The 19,461-nt window shown below is 29.4% G+C and overlaps 3 protein-coding genes across 3 annotated transcripts; all 3 read right to left on the bottom strand.

The window, feature by feature from the left end:
• Positions 1 to 2,938: 2,938 nt before the first annotated feature.
• On the bottom strand, positions 2,939 to 12,570 carry LOC108559739 (homeobox protein rough-like). The gene is made up of 3 exons (XM_017917086.1): positions 12,318 to 12,570; positions 4,120 to 4,354; positions 2,939 to 3,113 (listed from the first exon to the last, which is right to left on the bottom strand). Exons 1-3 carry the CDS (start codon positions 12,568 to 12,570, stop codon positions 2,939 to 2,941), a joined length of 663 nt encoding a protein of 220 aa, XP_017772575.1.
• Positions 12,571 to 13,520: 950 nt separating this feature from the next.
• LOC108559745 (15-hydroxyprostaglandin dehydrogenase [NAD(+)]-like) lies at positions 13,521 to 16,286 on the bottom strand. Its single transcript, XM_017917092.1, has 5 exons — positions 16,155 to 16,286; positions 15,969 to 16,095; positions 14,134 to 14,234; positions 13,770 to 14,080; positions 13,521 to 13,717 (listed from the first exon to the last, which is right to left on the bottom strand). Exons 1-5 carry the CDS (start codon positions 16,251 to 16,253, stop codon positions 13,573 to 13,575), a joined length of 783 nt encoding a protein of 260 aa, XP_017772581.1. The 5' UTR covers positions 16,254 to 16,286; the 3' UTR covers positions 13,521 to 13,572.
• Positions 16,287 to 17,745: 1,459 nt separating this feature from the next.
• Positions 17,746 to 18,635, bottom strand: LOC108559747 (15-hydroxyprostaglandin dehydrogenase [NAD(+)]-like). Its single transcript, XM_017917093.1, has 3 exons — positions 18,559 to 18,635; positions 18,149 to 18,459; positions 17,746 to 18,089 (listed from the first exon to the last, which is right to left on the bottom strand). Exons 1-3 carry the CDS (start codon positions 18,577 to 18,579, stop codon positions 17,945 to 17,947), a joined length of 477 nt encoding a protein of 158 aa, XP_017772582.1. The 5' UTR covers positions 18,580 to 18,635; the 3' UTR covers positions 17,746 to 17,944.
• Positions 18,636 to 19,461: the final 826 nt, after the last annotated feature.

Raw genomic sequence — 19,461 nt, 5'->3', positions numbered from 1 at the left:
CAGTTGCCATAGTTATAATGTAATTAATAAATTAATCCCTTAGAAAATTAATGATTTACTATGATCTCAATAAGCACCTAATACATTTGTATCAAAAACATAAAAATAGTCGAGTATTACAAACTAGTTGTTCGTAAGTCGAATTTGTTCGTAAGTGGGGGGAATTTTAAAAATTTCAAAATATACTTATCTTACCACACTGTATCATGGATTTTACTTTTATATGGGTTAAATTCCGTATTACTGACTAAAAAAATTTGAAAAAATAGATTAAAATAAACAAAATACTTACTTACAAATACTTTTCAATGTAGATATCAAAATTATTCAATAAAAAACGACAAAGAAACAAATGCTACAAAACAGATAGTACATCTTCAAAAATATTATATTTTATTAAAGAAATTATCAATTTTTGTTTGTACAGTTAATCACTATATATTTCCTTGTAGCAAGTTAAAGCTTTTAGAATTTTGTTCGTAAGTCGGGGGATGCCTGTATATCTAACATACTTAGTAGTCATAGTTACGTAAAAATCAATAATCAAACAATAGCAATTGATACTGAAACAAAAACAAACAAAATTAATTACTATTTTTTGTAATTTTTTGTCGTGTCCCAGGGATGGAATTCTAGACACAGTGGAATATTGTCTGGTGTTCTCGTTGTGGAGTCTCAGTTGTAGGAATTAAATAATTCAATTGGTTTTACATAACTTTATTATAATAATTGAGGTCCTTTTCCAGGACAATGTAGTTACTTTGGTAGGTTGACTAAGACTAATTCTAAATACTTATTCTACTTACAAAGGTGCTAGCAGCAATAGGGTCATCGTTCATCACAGATGGACAGTTAAATGAATGATATCCAGCATATATACATTCAGCCAAGTCGATGGACAATGACAGTGTTAAGGATAGCAGAAGATTCACAGTCAAAGCATCAATATACAGTTGTGTCCAACCATTATTATTATAATTGTTTATATTAATACAGTGTATTACCGAACTAGAGTCATCTACGGCGTCTCTTAGTCCCACTCCCACTCCCGTATTAATAAGAATTAACTTTGTAAGTAGAATAAGTATTTAGAATTTATCTCAGTAAAACCTTAATATGATGATCATAGTCTCATAAAAACTTAAGATGAGAATAAGTCTTAATCAATCTTTTAAAGTATCTACATTGTCTTGGAAAGGACCTCATACTTAATTCCTACAACTGAGACTCCACAACGACAACACTAGACAATAGTTCACTGTGTCCAGAATTCCATCCCTGGGACACGACAATACTACTGAAGTTCACCTATAAGACGATTGCCAAGAAACAAATGAAAATCATATCATCATAATGGTAACTATCAACCGGGAAAGATTATCCATTTCATGTCTACCGCTATCTTAAATTTACTCAATGTTCACATTGATTAATAGATTGTGAATAATATTATACGACATAAAAAACATTAAAAAAATATTCAGAATTTTATTAAAAGTATTACATTTTGTTATTATAATTCATCTCAACTAATTTATAAAATGTTCAAACTTCAAAAGTTTTTGTTACAAAATAAATGTATTAATGTTCTAGTTTTGTAACAACCAATTATCAAAATCAGTTTACTTAATAAATCATGAACTTAATTAAATCACATGGAATCAATTATCAATAATCATTGGATTTAATGTCAATTAACCGAAGCATAACTCGTATATTTTTTTAAATTATAACATGAAAAATTTCATTTTAAAATTAATTTAATTAGATTTATTTTTATTAAAATTAGACAAAAATTCTCGATATTTAACAAAATTTGAATATAAACGATGGCAGAAAAACTCAGTTCAAATTGATGACAAAAGAAATAAAATATACAGAGGAACTTGGAAATTTCCCGATTTTTACTCGTATAATGAAACATATTCAAAAATACACATAATATGTGTACACAAGTTTTAAAAATGATGTAGAAGGCGCGCGAGGTGCTCGTTAAGCGTTCCACTGTAATTATTACATACTATAAAATTAAAGAAATACTTCGCATAGTGCGGTTTCGATAATTGTGGATTTACTATAGTTTGAAAATTTTAAAACAAACTAAATTTTAATTGATTAAAATAAATATAAATTTGTTAGTCTATTGTCTCTGGTCTCTTTTTGTGATTTTTATTTCTCGGGGTTTTCATATAGTGTCTTGTATATAGTGTTTTTTTATTCTTTTATTTGTAAATTTATCATTCTGAATGTTATAATATTTTTTTGGAACCTGAAATGAGTGCAATCTAATACTTTTTTTAAAACTGAAATTAAAGGACAAAGAATAGTTTAATCAGTAGAACTTGAATTCCTTGGTATTTTCATTTTTGATTCTTTACGATGGAAATGTAAATCTTTGCAGAGGGAGAGGAAATGAAACCACTAATAATATCGTCTGTGAATCTATTGGCAATCAGAAAAGAAGGCAAATAGAGGAGAGAGAAAGAGATGGAAGGAAGGAAAGAAAGAAACAGGAGATCATGTACAAATTGGAGGGGTCAAGTATTTAAACGATCGCGGGAACTTCCACCTGGGGGCTCCGCTAATCTGCCCTTTTGTGCACCATCTGTGCACGCTTCACTTACCTCAATGATTGTTGGACACGATATTTATATAACAGTAAGATATATCTCCTAAATACAAAAGCCATCCCCCTCCTGCTCGATGGCGATATTAAAGATCTTCCTCGTTCTCGTTCGAGATGAACTCCCAACAACCATTCCAAGCAAAAACACACCCTCCTCCCCCAACATCAATTCGCTCTCAACGCATCAAATTCAGTGCATTTATTTACAGTTTTAAATACATATTAAATAAGATATTAATTCAACATTGACTAGCTATAAATATATATAAACATTGCGTCTACGGAAAGTGCTTAAGTGTATATTATAATTATTCATGGTGCAATCTTCTGGTCGGGGTTGCTCGGAGGTTCAGGTGCGTTCTTTTGCGTCTCTTCGTTAACCGGGGGTGGCGCTCTCAGGTAGGGTTGAGAGAGGAACGAAGTGTGGTAGCAACTGGTTTCCATGCAGATTGGACACAGGGTGCCGGGCAGAGCACCCAGGAACTTCCTGCGATAAAACACGAATATTACAATGGTAGCATATTAATTAAATGATAATTATCGCAATTACACATTCATTTCGGATGGGCCATTAAAATTATCGTTATTTGCTCATCGCATGCGATCCGTACACAAATCATTCGTGTTGAAAGCTCGGTAAATTGTATATCTCAATTGCGACATTAAAGTAATTGTAGTATACCAGTGGTATTCAAACTATATTCCGCGTAATCTCTCGTAACTCGAAATAAAACATAATTTTATTGGACATGAAGATGGATGGACATCTTACATATACGCCATCCCACAACAACAAGCCACCTATTTGTATTACTTTGTACATTAATAAAGATTAAGTTAAATATAAAAAAAATGAAAAAAGCATTGAAGAAGAAAAACAAGCCATAGCTTGTAACCTGAAGATGTGATTATATCCTGCCCGAAGACACTAAACAGGAGATTTTAGTATTAGAGGGTACAAAGAAAAGAAGTAATAATTTAGAATCATTATGTAATGCTATAAAGATGATTAAACTCCGTTTGGTAACAAGAAATAGTTTTTTCTATTTCTGAAAATTTGATTTGATGTCTACAATTCTTTTTAATTAAAGAAGAAAATACGTTTGTAAAAATACTTTGTCACTATTTTTTGTGAAAATTTTGAAGAAAATTGTAGATTCCAAAACCGTTGGTTTTTATATAAACCCTAATTCATACTGAATATACCAACTTCTCTATCAATGAGACCGGATATAAAAAACTTCGATATTTTATGTAAAAATTTAATATATTTCAACTATTATATGATTAGTAAATAACTTATGAGTCCTATTTAACTTTTATTATATAAAATACTTAATAAAATGTAAATTTCTGAACAATTTTTTAGAGGTTCAATAAACAATTATAATCTTAAGGGTGGACACAATTAATTAAAACCATCAATCCATCAAAATAAAAACTGTTGTACACAAGATAGATCAATTTTAATTAATAGTATTGTTGCATTTTACCTGTATTGATGATCAAGTTGTGCCTTCTCTATCCTCTTGTCTTTGGCTCTCCGATTCTGAAACCAGATCTTGATCTGTGTCTCGGATAGCTGCAGGGATTCGGCCAACTCGCACCTGCGACCTCTGCTTATGTACTCGGATCTTTGGTACTCGATCTCCAGATGCAGAGTCTGCTCGCTGCTGAAGGTAGTTCTCTGCCTTCGAGGTCTTCCTTCCTTCCGCCTTCGACGAGCCACTGAGGATCATACGGTTTTAAAGATCAAGAAGGGTTACCATGAACAACAGAAAAGAAAAATATGAAGAAAAAAAACAGGCTAATGAAAGCGGAGAGCGTAATTGAGCGTGTCCGAAATAAAATAGGTGCGTCATCTGGTGTTACAATCAGGGCTTCTCCTTGTTTCCGTCAATCTGAACATGTGGCTGTGACGGAGGACCGACCGTTCCATCCGGACTATTTCACACGACCGATGCCGCACAACCCTCCGGTTATGGTGATGATGATGATGATCATCTAAATCGACGAAGCTGCTGAACACCTACCCCCGTGACGAATCAACCATAATTCCCAATTTCCTGTGCTACCGTCCAATTGGAAATATTAATATGAATCATAATTTCGTTCATTAGGCTTCATCGCAAGTTGTTCGGAGCTTTCATCCATTTATAATCTTCTGAACTTATTCCATATGCTTAATATACGCGACGCGAAATCAATTTCAAACTGTTTCATATTCGACGGAATGCGTAATCGAAATTTAATGATATACATAATCTCATCATTAAGTAATTATTTTAGTTGATTAATTATTATTTATTTAAACTTATTTATATAAAACTTATATAATTTATTTATAAATATTTTGGTTACAATCTACTTAGTAAGAAAAATGAGAGGATAAACGTATGTGATAATATTCATAAGTTAAACATTTTGAGTAATATTATACACTTATTTCATATAATAACAGTAATGAACTTAATTTGGATCATTGAGAAATTAAAAGTTTAGAAAATTACTGATTTGAACAGATACAGTGGTGCCTCACACAACGAACTTAGTTCGTTCCAGGAGCAAGTTCGTTATGCGAAAAGTTCGTTATGTGAAACGCGTTTTCCCATAACAATACATGTTAAAAAAAATAATTCGTTCTGTAGCATAAAATATGGTAAGATGACATAAAAAAAAGATAAATTTTTTGTTATTATTTTTATTTAGATACATCTAAAAACATAATGAAAAAAATACACATTTTACGACTTCGTTGTAATGATGAACGATTGCTGCGACACGTGCGTAAGTTAAGTTACTGCTCAGTGACTAACGACTGCCTGCGCGGAAGGATGCAATAAATCGGCAGTGATCGTGTGAAGTGGGCGACTTCGTTGTGTGAAGCGATTCGTTGTGTGAAGCGAAGTTCGTTGTATGAATCGTGAAATGAACGAAAAGGAAGTTCGTTGTGTGCAGCGTTCGCTGTGCGAGGCGTTCGTTATGCGAGGCACCACTGTATATATAAATATCTCGTATAGTGCGGATAATCGTTTTCGTCAATATCTCGGACTGTTTACAACTGTATAAAAATAAATTGCACACAATGAGATTTTAATGTATATTTTATATATATAAAAAAAAAATATGTACTAATTTTAATAATTAATTCTTATTTTGGTAATTAAAATTTTCAAAGCGGGTTGATAAACAGTGCTGTACAGTAGACGACTTGTCATCATTGTACTTTCGTACGTAAATTCGACACAATATGAGATTTTCAAACCGGACTGTTTAAAGCCGCACTATCCGAGGCATTGCTTTACATTAAACGACTGGTTATCATTGTATGTTCGTGCTGAAGTGTGTACGTTAATTCGATTAGATCGAATTAGATGTAAAAAAGATGCATTGTTATAGTTAATATTTTAAATTTTAAGTAAATGCAAAGTGTATTATGACATTTTATTATTTGTATACATTTGCAAGTTGGCATTTACGTTAAATGATTTTTTTATTAAATCACGATGATGCGAATTTGTAAATGCAAAATATATTATACAATAATTTGCTAAAATGTTTTGATCAATGTTGTCAGTACTTCAATATGATTTTAAAAGAAATTGTAACATTATTGTACGTTTGTACGGATAATTGTACGTTAATTCGGTTAGGTAAAAATATATAATAAAGGAAATGTATTGATCTTTAAATATTTAAGTAAAGGCTGACTGAATTTGACATTTAATTATAACACATTGTCATTTGCTGACGTAAATTTGAATTTTAGAATTTGCATAAAATTATTCTTTATAAAATCACGATGATGCTGATTGTTAACTATAAATAAGTGAGATTTAAAAAAAAATAATTATACGTTAATATGGTGTAAATATATATTAATGTACAAATAAACAAACATAAGATATGTATTGATCATTAAATATTTAAGACTTTAAGTAAAGACTGAATGTATTTTGATATTTGACATTGTTATTTGTTGACGTAAATTTGTAATTTATAATTTACATTTAATAAATCTTTATAAAATCACGATAATGCGGATAGATAAATGCAAAATATATTATTCAATCATTTGTTAAAACGTATAGAACAAAGATGTCTGCACCTAAATTTGATTAGAATAGAAATTGTACCATCATTGTACGTTCGTTCGGATAATTGCACGTAAATTCGGTCAGGTGGAAATATATAATAATGTACGTATAAACAAACATACGTAATGTATTGATTTTTAAATATTTAAGACTTTAACTAAATGCTGACTACATTTTGACATTTATTAATAACATTTTGTTATTTGCTGAGGTAAATTTTGTTATATTATTCAATCATTTAGTAAAACAAGACTGCACGTCAGTCTCATGTCAATAGAAATTAGGAAATACAATATATAATAATGTACGTATTAAAAAACATAACAAACTAAAAAAGGTTTTTATTGATCTTTATATATTTAATACTTTAAGTAAGTGTTAACTGTATTATGTCATTAAATTATGATATACTGTTATTGTTGACAAAATCACGATGATGTAAATCTTTTAATGCAAAATATATTACCCAATGATTAGGCGAAACGTGTGAACAATGATGATCGCAATAATTATTGTCGAATTGCACACAAGCGCGGTAAATTAGATTTGGCGCCCATCGAGATGCAAGTAATGTCCATTAGTTAGTCCAATTACAATTGTCGCTATGTAAATTTGCGTGTTTAGGCGGCGGTGGTTATCGTGTGGGAGGGCGGCAGCAGTGCGGGGGTTGATGGGGGACGGAGAAGGGCGGTGGAGGAAGAGCAAAACACATGGCTTTGTCACACCCCCACCAAGCGGATCCTCTCTCCGACAAACTTGATGGCGCTGCGTATTTGGAATTGTTCAACTGTGCCGTTGTAATCTCATCATAATAATATTTTACATTTCATATTGTGATGGACTTACTCCACCTCCCCTATTTCCCCCACACCACACTACCTCTTGCACCGCATCAAGTGCTATTACTCTCTCTCTCGAAGCCAAAATACCCACTTGAGTGTAAATTAACCGCATCCCAAATGTTAGTAGAAGACAAAACAAAAATATGCTACAAAATGAAGACACGGAAATGGAAACAAACGATTTTTGTTTTTATTCGAAAGTTTCTTATTTGTTTATGGATGATATTTGTTGGCGGAGGATTGGGTTTGGATAATCCGCGAGAGGGCTTTTGCTTGGACGAAAAATGGATATTGTTGTGGCGTCGGTGCAAATCCGTGGAATCGCATTAAAACCGCCGCTCGGATACAAATAAACGCGAAGCATGTTTAAAACTATTATTTAATAACAAGCCGATTAGAGAGGATGGGGCGGATCGGGTAAGGAGACGTACGAGCGGAAGAGAATTTTGCGATTTTGCCCCAAAAAGTCCAATCAAACTTATTCAACAATGCAACGTTCATTGAAAATCAAAAAGACAAAGCGAACATTTTTATATCCAAAAAAAAATCTAAATTAACAGAAACCGGTAACAGATGTTGGTTCCCTTTTAATACAGAATTCAACTCATGGGATGCAGGAAAGGTGTGATATTTTCGATAATTAATTATGATGCAACCCTCGTAATTAAATTAATGAATAAAGTCCTAATTACAAATTTATCGTAATGTGTAAATATCTCAATAAACCATCATTTTTTTTTTATTAGATAATACATTCAATATCTAATTACAGCAATACCTCGTATAGTCTGGGTAATAGGTTCCGTCAATGTTCTGGACTGTTTTAAACCGGACTAATCGAGGACTTTTAAACCACACAAAAGGAGATAAGTGTATATACGAAAAAAGTAACAACATCAACAAATCAATTAACTCTAAAAGTAATGTTTGTAGTATTTTTTTTTAGAATTTTTCAATTAAAATATAGTTAGTTTTGAAATTTTCAAACTGTACTGAATCCGTGCTAAACAGGGGTTTGCTTTTTTAAGAAATTTATATAATAACCTGATTTATGCAACAAAAAAAAAACGGGTTTTGAGATTAGACTTTTAATACAAAGATTAATTATTTCATTAAAAATACTCCATATAATTTGAGGACCATTACGTTTATTCATTGAGCTTTCAGTAACAAGTGAAAGTTTATTCAATTTCTGGATTTTTTTTATGGACAACAAGGATCTGTTTGAACAATTGATCTGTAAACATTATTTCCTTTTAAAATCATATTTTCTGAGAAATTAGTCATTTAATGTTCTTGATTTTTATGTAATGTTGTAGAATTTTTTAAGTTTTGTTTTCTGAGATTTTATATTGATTTAGTTTTTAATTTTGTATGTCTGTAATAAAAAGAAAATTCGTTGTAAAAATCCTTCCTACTTATTTTATTTTTGTAAAAATTCGAAAACCGGTTTAACCCTAATGCTAATCCAAGCAACATTATGCGAGAGATGGCTGTATTTACATTTTTATAGCACATCATTTCAATTTAAGTAAAATTAAAGTAATTTTTATTTAACAACTTTATAGTTATTATCATTAAACTTTTATATTATAATAATATATAACTATATACTTTATTTTATATAGAAAGATTTTAGTAATTTTTTTTTGGAATTCCATAGATTTAGTCTAACGATTTTAAGAGCCTTCATTGAATCATTAAAAGTACAGTCTAAACTCTGTTAAAACCTCAATTCATCAAGTTGTTTATCGATCAGCAATTTCACAAGATATAAAAGATTGGAGAGTTCAAATTACATGTATTACATCCATATTATGTTATAAATTTATGTTTCGCTTATAGCAAATTATTGTTTTTAATTAATCGTTTGGCTACGATTTAGTCAAGCAAAGCATCAAATAATGATTCACAATACGACGGAATAATGAAATTGATGTAAAATTTATTGAAAAATATTTATTTAAAATCGTTTTTGTTTTAACCTAATTCTTGAAACTATACATTACATATACATTACTATAATTATATTTTTCAATGTATTTTTAGCTTCTTTTAACAGTATTTGGTTTTTATAAACGTAGAGCAACTTGTATGATTCTCCCATCGAGTATGAAATAATTAACTTAATTAAATTGCATCTTCTGTAATTTATTTACAATTTCTGTAGTATTTTAAAATGACAAGTTATATCAATTTTTTTATAAGATAAGAATAGTAAAGAATACAAACAATTTGTTTCCAGACCTATTCTTTACTTATTCTTGTATGTTTAAGTGCAGATTTACAAAAGATAATTAAATGATAAATTACCAGTTTTTGTTGTATAACTTGATTTCATAGTATTACCTTAAACTGTGTATATGTTACGGTAAAAGTACGTAGTTCCGTAAATCTATATATTTACCGGTATATGTACACGTTTACCAGCTTTGTTGGTAAATGTGAGTTCAACTTATTTTACTAAAGTTCTGTGCAATTCAAAGTGCCTTTATAGCACTCCTTGTTGTAATAAATCAACCAAAATGGTAAATGTGTATATTTACCGATTTTGTACTTTAACCCTAACAAAATATATATAAAATTTCATAGCTACAAATTTCAAATACTACTAAAATAAATCAAGTAGAATACAATCAATTGACAAGTTATTTGATTGTATTGTATAATTATATAAAAATTACTAAATATAAATTACATGTTTTTAATAATAATAAACATAATAATTATTATAATAGTTACTCAAAAAAAATTTATGAAAAAACATGCATGATGTATGAAATTTAAATATAATATAATTTTATTTTGTTAAATTAATAAATAGAATAATTTCAAAATGTTATTGATGTGAAATTAATACGAAATTCGTAATAAACTGTTTAACGGAATTAATTCAAAATCAATATGCTCCCATTTTACCATTTAAATAATAAACTGTATTAATATTGTATAGAGTTTAATATTAATATTGTATTGTATAGAGTTGTATAGAGTTAATACTGAATGGTTTAATGTTATTCAATTTGTTCACGCTTGAAGCATCGAATCGAATTTATTGAAATCTATTGCATTTCAATATGAATACTCAAATAATAATTGTATGTAAATATGTACATTGTTAAAATTGAATTATTTCATGAATGTTTGTAATAATATAATATACAATAGCAATTAATAATATCTAATTTAAATTTTATTTTTATTATTATATTAGGGTTTTATTTTGTATTTTATTAATGTAATAAATGTTATTATTATTAGTTATATTAAAAAAAATAATTAAAATTATGATTTAAAATGATTCTTAATATAATAATGCAAAACATATTATTCATAATGAATAGGAAAGAAACGAGTAAATTAATGATTTGAACAGAAATTGTACAACTGTCAATCACTGTACGTTCTTACAGATATTTCCGTTAAGTTAAGCTAAGTAAAATTATCGATGCCTAAATATATCACAATTAATTTGTGTATATATTGTGAAAGGTGATATTTCAACCGTCTTTAGATAAAAGTTTAGTTCGGATTTGTATAAGTTTAGTACCCTTATAAAGATGAAAGAAAATAATGTGCACTTTAGACTTTGATACTTTTATTTTACTGGAAAGCCAAAAATGCCACTAAAGCAATAATTAAGATATATTCTGCCTGCGGAGAAATTATAGAAGAATAACCCTCATTAAATGGCACTTATCGTGAATGAGCATAGATATTAAAAATATTAAAAACAACTATCGACGAATGTTTTTGAAGCTTGTTATGTGAGTTTTGCATAGTTTGCATCAGCCCTTATATTTCTTTTACTACTCATAAAAAATTGTTGGAGTCGGACAGTTATATTTATCTACTCGTAGTATTCACGAGTTTACAACTTACATCATTGTACTTTCGTACGGATATTTGTACGTTAATTCGGTCCGAGCCACAAATAATAGTCTAATAAACAGTTAAGATATATGAGTTTTGCACAATTTAACGGACAAAAAAAGTTGTATTTGTATACTCGTAGTATTCACCAGTCTATGCACTTTCATCATTGTACGTTCGTACGGATATTTGTATGTTAATTCGGTGCGGGCCAAAACTAATACTATACGCATTAACAAAACTATTATCTACGCAATAACTCTCATTTTTTTGATTGCACTATTACAGCGAATATTTCTACTTCATAATTTCCAAATACTTTTTTTTAAGACAATTTTCATTAATCAATCAAAATTATTGAGTCTGAAGGCAAAAAGAAGTTATTTTGGTTTAATTAATAAATAGTTTATTGGAAATAATCGTTTGTTTTTTTTATGATGTAATTTCATTATGTAATTATTTCTATAGGAAATTTTATTTTACATTTTATAATTTAAAATATTTCTTGTAAACTATTGAAATAACAACGATATCTGCACGTCAAACTGATATGAATATAAATCCTATATAATAGACGACTGGTCATCATTGTACGTTCGTACGAATATTTGTACGTTAATTGGGTCAAATCAAATCAATTAATCAATCAAAATTTCTGAGTATTAAGGCAAAAACAAGTTATTTTGGGGTAATTAAAGATAATCGTTTTGTGTTTATTATGAAATTTCATTATGTAATGATTTCTAAAACAAATTTATCGTAATAATTGTAGAATTATCAATATAATATAATAATCTATGGAGTGGAGCTACTAAAAGGATGACTAGTTCATATATATTTTTAATATAATAGATTAAGTAAATATTGTGGTTGACTTACAAAATGCAGATAATCCAGCAGCAGCTGCAGCACTAAGATGAGCATCGGCCGCGTTTGGAATGAGGAATTGAAGAGGACTGGCCAATACTGGTACCGGAGCGATGATGTTATTATTGTTGTTAGCAACAAGATGTTCACTACTTTTGGTGGATTCGCGGGGTTCCTGCCCTTTGGTCTCCAGGTGACCGTAGAGTCGCTGGAAGAAGTCGCGCGGCGACGAGGGTTGAGTAATCTTCTGTGGATTTGTGGTCATCGTGCGGCCGATGGGGAAGCAGTAAGCATTGTGCCTAAATGCGAATTGTAAACTCTCCCTCTTTGTGTGCGTGGCGCGTGCTAATTTTCAGTAGGGGCGGTCTTTCGGCCATCCAAACTGGGCGGTACTATCAAGACTGGCCAATCCGAACGTTGCAAACGATCCACCTCCCAGGATAATTGTGCACCCCCTCTGCACGCGGGGGATGCTATAATGCGATTCCATTTAGGCCGGACGTGTTTACGCGAGTAAGTGGATACGATACGATCCGATCGTGTGCCCTGATTTGCAACTACATCAGGAAGTGAGCTACTACCGCTGCATTGACAGGACGTAGGGGTGAGACGATCATAATTGAATGCTTGACCATTCAAAGGGTTCCTTAATATACCCCAACGACATATTGATATAATAAATCAAAACGGCATTCCGTCTCACTTAACAGATTTGAAACCTATAATTAATCTAACAAAAAAAAATGTACCGAAGTCTTACTGCTTGTTTACAAATTTACGTGTTACATCTGTCGAGTAAATCCCTAATTATGTTAACGATATTTTTTTTTATTTTACATATGAATTTTATCAGTCAATAAACATTTTCTGTAGCTATAATTTATTATTTTATGTACAACAAATATGTACAAATTTAACAAATTAATATAGACAGCAATACCTCGATTAGAAAATTTCAAAAGAAATTAAATTTTAATACAAAAAAATAAAAATAAATTCTAAAAAAATAGTACATAACCAAACGTTTTGATAATTTGGTTCATTTTGAATTATGTAATCGAATGTATAATTTATAAATAAAAATAATAAGAGTACAGTACAGTAGCAATATCTTGCATAATAACTAATCCGGATTCTTTGAAACTGGATTAATCGAGGAACTAAATACGTACAAAAACAAAGCGAACAACAAGAGACAAGAAAAATTTTGTATACTCTTTATTTTGGAATGTATTTTCAATTTATCACAAAATATATAAATGTTTTATTATTTGACATGTTTCAACAATATGGGCATTGTTTCTGATTTGTAGTCGAACTCGAAGGCCGGTTCACTATTCTTGCTAACCCAAACAGAACCATTATTTCCCTCTTTCAAAACCTTGATCAAACTATCGCCCAGGATTTCAGCACTGAAAAATAATTAAATCATCATCATATTACATCCATTTTGGGTTTGCTCACGATTGATAGATCAATTCCATATCATTAATAAATTGTCTGTAGTATTCCTGCAAATTTTTCCAAATTTCGGTATCCGTTGCTCCTGGACAAATAGCCATGATCTTCACTTGGGTATGCTGATAATGAGCCATCGTTCCCATAGCTTGAGTGTATGCTACCACTCCGTGCTTTGATGCAGAATAATAGGGAAGCATATGGTATGGAAACAGGCCAGCAACCGAAGCTATATTAATTATGACACCCTCTTTGCCCTGCCTATGCTTTGGAAGGAAATCGAAGAAAGCAAAATTAGATATTTGAATTGTCGCCAGCTGAAATATTTGATTTATTAATCATACATAATTTATATGCAATCAATGCAAACCAGATTTATTTTGATGACCAACTCGATATTGCCAGCAATTCCGGCGTTGTTCACTACAATATCCAGATTTCCGAAATGATCCACAGTCTTTTGAAATGCATCTAATAGAATAAATAAATGTTGTGTGAAATTACGTTCATAGTTAATAACAAATAAATTATATCATTTAATGAGTAAGTATTAAATTTGCATAATAAATCATTAAAAATTAAAAATAATTTGTGTTGACAATGAGTAAAATTTAACATATTGACAATTATTGCAATTTATGATATATAAATTAGTTCAATAATTAATGTAAACTTAATTTGAGTGTTTAATAGTGTGAACTGTAAGTTTTTTCAAAATAACAAAACTATTCCATGAAATGGCACAGGTAGAGTTTATCGTCATTTAAAGTAAATATTTATTAATTTTGGAAAATGTTTTATATATGTTTTTTCTTGACAATAGTAAATTTAAATTTCGTGTTTAATAGTTGGAAATGCACGTTTTTATATGATAAAACTATTCCATGAAATATCACTTTAAAGTATATATTTGATAATTTGGAATAAGAAAATTATTAAAAGTTAAAAATTATAGATTGATATAATCAATAACAGTTTAATAATGAAAGAAAACTTCATAAGTACAATAAATTTGTGCGAGGATCGACTGGATTCACTATATTGCGGTTTATAAATTTCAAAACAAACTAAATTTTAATTGAGATAAATAAAGATACATTTTATTTTTTTTTACGTAGATGATCTTTTTTTATTTTCACAATTAAATCTCTTTTTTAAGGATTCGTTTCTCAATTAGTCTAGTTTCAAACAGTCCGGTATGTTGAAAGAAAACTGAATAATTCTTCGCTTATTGCGGTTTTGATTGGTGCGCATTCACTATAGTCCGGTTTATAAATTTTAAAACAAACTAAATTTTAATTGAGCTAAATAAAGATACATTCTAATTCTTTTTTACGTAGATGATCATTTTTATTTTCACAGTTAAATCTCTTTTTTTACAGATTCGTTTTTCAATTAGCTCAGTTTCAAACACTTAATAAGTACAAACATTCCCCGCAAAGTGCGGTTTCGATTGGTGCGGATTCACTATAGTCCGGTTTATAAATTTCTTTTTTATTTTCATAGTTAAATCTATTTTTTTTACGCATTCGTTTCTCGTTTAGTCCAGTTTCAAACAGTCCGTTATGTTGGCGGCTTACTCGCACTATGCGAGGTATTGCTGTATATTTATGTATATAGAATTGTTGATTTTATCATTTATTTTAATTAAATACGCCAATCATTTATTATTATTTAATATGCTTTAAAATTTCTTAAATACTTGAAAATATATAATATATTTTTTTAATAGTTAATATTGTATTAAATTTCTGTTGAATGTTTAAACTTTCTACATCAACGAAATATATATTTCTTGTATTGAAAATCGAATAATTATATCTATTTTTCATAGGAATAATATAAAATGATTAACATCTAAAATATTCTGATTTAAAGATTTATTAAGAATTATGTTGATATTAACATATTAAAATTTTATTCAAATAATTTTATTGATTTGTTTTTCAATAAAATTTGAACTTTATTATTTAATATTTTAATGTTAATGTATAATTAAGTTTATTTTTGGAAAGATAATAATGATGTAATGTATTGACTTTACAACTAGCAAAATTGGTTACAAAATTTGCATGAAAATAGACTTTTTTTTTGTTTGTTTCAAATTTTTATAAAATAGTTTTTTTATATATCAATAGTTTTTATTACTATTATTTGATATTTTAAGTTTTTTTTTATCAAAAATAATGATTTAATGTTACTTACCTTTGACTTTTTCGAAATCTGTTACATCTACTTTCAAGAAGAGCGTCTTGTTAGGACCGAATTCCTTTTCCAGAGAAGCCTGAAATTTCTCAGCCTGTGCATCGCTAATATCTAATAATGCAACACCCTAAAAAAAGAAATTTTAAATTATTAATTTGCCCAATTTTCTGCTCCAATTCAACTAACTTTGGCTTTGTTTGCGAGCAACGATCTGACAAGGACTCTTCCAATCCCGCCGAGCGCGCCTGTTACAATCGCTACTGTACCTTCTACTTCGAACATCATAGCAGAACTGTGCTGAACTTGAATTGTTGCAATCTATTTAAAGCGAATCGTCTGCCTTAATTTATTTTGCTTAATGCATAATGTTTGTTTTATACATTACATTTGTGTATAATGCATAGGATAGGAATATTAAATGAGTTTAATACATATAATAATGATCTTGCATAAAACAATCGCCAAACTTGAAGGACAAACTATTATATTTATAGACAATATTCTTTGTCCAGAAAAGAAAATAGATTAATCATTGTGATTATTCAAATAACGCATTTTTTGAGTAAAAATAATAAATTTTATGCAGGGTCATGTCATGCTATGATGCACATAAAAAAATACATATACTTTTGGTAATGGTAATGGTAATTTTTCTAATTTCTTTTCTCAATTTTTAAAAATTTAATTTTAAAACATGAAAGTTTAGATAAAAATATCTATATTATGGATCAAACCTTGCAGAATACAAATTTGTTTGCTTGTGATTAGTATTAACTTATATACATTAAATAATATAGATTTTTTTACTCATCAATTAACGTTATAAATTAAAAAAATACAAATATTAATTTAATTAACGAATAAACAAGTGATATTAAATTTGATTATATTCTATTTATATGACATGATCTCATTTTATAAAAACAATTATTGCTAATAACATAAACAGTTGTTGTACATAATGTAAAATATATGCGCCATAAGGAAGCAGTATTATACTAAATAAAGGCTATAAAATACGTTTATTTAAATGTAACATAATGCCTGATTTAATTGTTTACAAAAAAAAACAGTTTATTTTTGTAATTACCAAATTGTATTTTCATATTTTTTTGGTGCATTCATATTTGTTCACAGATTTTTTTATTGACTTTTTTCATGATTTGTATTTGAATGATTTCAAGTACGACGCAAATCGAATCAGCGTAAAATTAACCCATATTTACAGGACCTACCTCCCTAGGGCTAACCCAATATATGTGAAAAATACTGTTTGCAATGAAGGAGCTGTTGTGGATGTACAACAGAGTGTCAACGATGATCCATTTGTGTCTGCTCGTCGACGTACAACTTGTTAAAACGGAATTCAGACTAAGGCATATGCCAATAACTTCGGCGATTAATTTGAAAAAATCATATTTCGCTTTTCCTCCCCGTTCTTCCGATTTAACGGTACTTGATTTCTTTGTGCGGCGATGGTTTACCAGAATAAACCACAAACAATAAAGCACTAAAGAAACACCAAATAATAGAAATACAAAATTTAAAAAAAAACTCAATGCAATAATATAAATATCATAAATCAAAATAATCAACTGAATATCTCTTTGATATTAACCATCTTTCAGCCCTATTTATTCTAATTTATAAATAATAATAATAACTTTGGTAGAAAAATTACTTGGGTTTTTAGTCTTTTGGACCAAATTAGGGCCAATAAAAATTAAGAACATAAATAACTTAATTAACAGAATAGAATGTTTTTTATTGCTCTACATGTTATGTTGTAGATTTTTTTAAATTTATTATTTAGAGGTGAAAATACGCCGTCACAGTGCCCTTGCATGACATTTTGCATAAGATAGGGGCAGATATGTCCGCCGTACGAGGAAATTTAACTTTCCTTTTATTATATTTATTTATACTAACACAAATTAAATCACAAACCAATGAAATATTTTGCTCGTATATATTTTTTAAAAGATTTGTTTTGTTATAATCGGCAATGTTTCTGATTTGTAGTCAAATTCGAAGACAGGTTCACTGTTCTTGATAATCCAAATGGAACCATTGTTTCCCTCTTTCAAAACCTTGATGAAACTCTCGCCTATGATTTCAACTCTGAAAGATTATTAAATCATCAACTATTCGTCATCGAATCTTCGTACGGTTTTATTTACGGTTGATAGGTGAACTCAATATCGTTGATAAACTGTTTGTAGTATTCCTGCATACCTGTCCAAATTTCGGTATCCGTTCCTCCTGGACAGAGAGCCATGACCTTCACTTGGGTGTGCTGGTAATGAGCATTAGCTCCTAAAGCTTGAGTGTACGCAACCACTCCGTGTTTGGATGCTGAATAATCGGGAAACATATGGAATGGATACAAACCAGCAATCGAAGCTATATTAATTATGACACCCTCCTTGCCCTTCCTATGCTTCGGAAGGAAATCGAAGAAAGCATAATTTGATATTTGGATTGTTGCCAGCTGAAAATGTAAATAGTTGAAATACAATCAAATTATTGAAATAATAATTAAATTGTATTAATTATCAAACATTATAATTCATTTACATTCAATACAGACCAAATTTATTTTGATGACCATCTCGATATTTCCAAGAATTCCGGCGTTGTTCACTACAATATCCAAATTTCCAAAATGATCCACACATTTTTTAAATGCATCTAAACGTAATTAAAAAATGCAATTAATAATATGAATAATGCAAAACTAGTACTTAAAATTATATGCATTTTTACATAATAGAATATTTAAATTCGAATAATTTTATGTGTCATGAAGTTGATGATAATTAATAGAATTCAGAGCAAGGTTTTTAATAATTGGAAATCATATTAAAACTTGACACGTGTAAGAAATAATTCAATATAGTGGAACCTCGCTTAACGAGATTAATCCGTTCCAAAAATCACAAATAACATGTCTCAACACAAGTTAGGAAATTTTGTGATCACAAACAACACTAAGATGCAACTAGAATGACTTGTATCATATATTAGTTGTATCAATTCGGGGACTTGGTGGAAGTCTCTTTATACTTTTATATAAAAAAGTGTGTTTATATATTTAAAAAATGGTTGGACATAATACATTTGTGTTTTGCATTTACAGCAAAAACAAATTATATTTGTAAAGTATAGTTCGCTTTAAACAAAGATAACAAAGAAAATCGAAGATGGTTAATATATTCAAAAATGCACATAATATGTATACACAAGCTTTAACATACAAACATTTGTGTTTTGCATTTACAGCAAAAACAAATTATATTTGTAAAGTATAGTCCGCTTTAAACAAAGATAACAAAGAAAATCGAAGATGGTTAATATATTAAAAAATGCAAATAATATGTATACACAAGCTTTAAAAATGATGTAGAAGGCGCACAATCCAGGACTTCTCTTCTCATCATCACTCGTTGTGCGAAACGTCGCTCTTTAAGCGAGTCATTTTTCGTACAATTGA

Source organism: Nicrophorus vespilloides, unplaced genomic scaffold (assembly GCF_001412225.1).
Source record: "Nicrophorus vespilloides isolate i.1.1-1 unplaced genomic scaffold, Nicve_v1.0, whole genome shotgun sequence".
Taxonomy (NCBI): domain Eukaryota; kingdom Metazoa; phylum Arthropoda; class Insecta; order Coleoptera; family Silphidae; genus Nicrophorus; species Nicrophorus vespilloides.
The sequence above is the reverse complement of the archived record's forward strand: the minus strand, read 5'-3'. Positions and strand labels throughout refer to the sequence as shown.

Excerpts from the sequence above, each read along its gene's own strand:
- LOC108559745 (XM_017917092.1), bottom strand. The coding sequence starts at position 16,253 with ATGATGTTCGAAGTAGAAGGTACAGTAGCGATTGTAACAGGCGCGCTC. Across the intron at positions 14,235-15,968 it reads AGATTTCGAAAAAGTCAAAG|ATGCATTTCAAAAGACTGTG; the intron begins GTAAGTAACATT and ends TTATTCTATTAG. Across the intron at positions 13,718-13,769 it reads ATGGAATTGATCTATCAATC|TGCTGAAATCCTGGGCGATA; the intron begins GTGAGCAAACCC and ends ATTATTTTTCAG.
- LOC108559747 (XM_017917093.1), bottom strand. The coding sequence starts at position 18,579 with ATGGTCATCAAAATAAATTTG. Across the intron at positions 18,460-18,558 it reads TGGTCATCAAAATAAATTTG|CTGGCAACAATCCAAATATC; the intron begins GTCTGTATTGAA and ends TTACATTTTCAG. Across the intron at positions 18,090-18,148 it reads ATTGAGTTCACCTATCAACC|AGTTGAAATCATAGGCGAGA; the intron begins GTAAATAAAACC and ends ATAATCTTTCAG.
- LOC108559739 (XM_017917086.1), bottom strand. The coding sequence starts at position 12,570 with ATGACCACAAATCCACAGAAGATTACTCAACCCTCGTCGCCGCGCGAC. Across the intron at positions 4,355-12,317 it reads TGCTGGATTATCTGCATTTT|TGGCTCGTCGAAGGCGGAAG; the intron begins GTAAGTCAACCA and ends TATGATCCTCAG. Across the intron at positions 3,114-4,119 it reads CAACTTGATCATCAATACAG|GAAGTTCCTGGGTGCTCTGC; the intron begins GTAAAATGCAAC and ends GTTTTATCGCAG.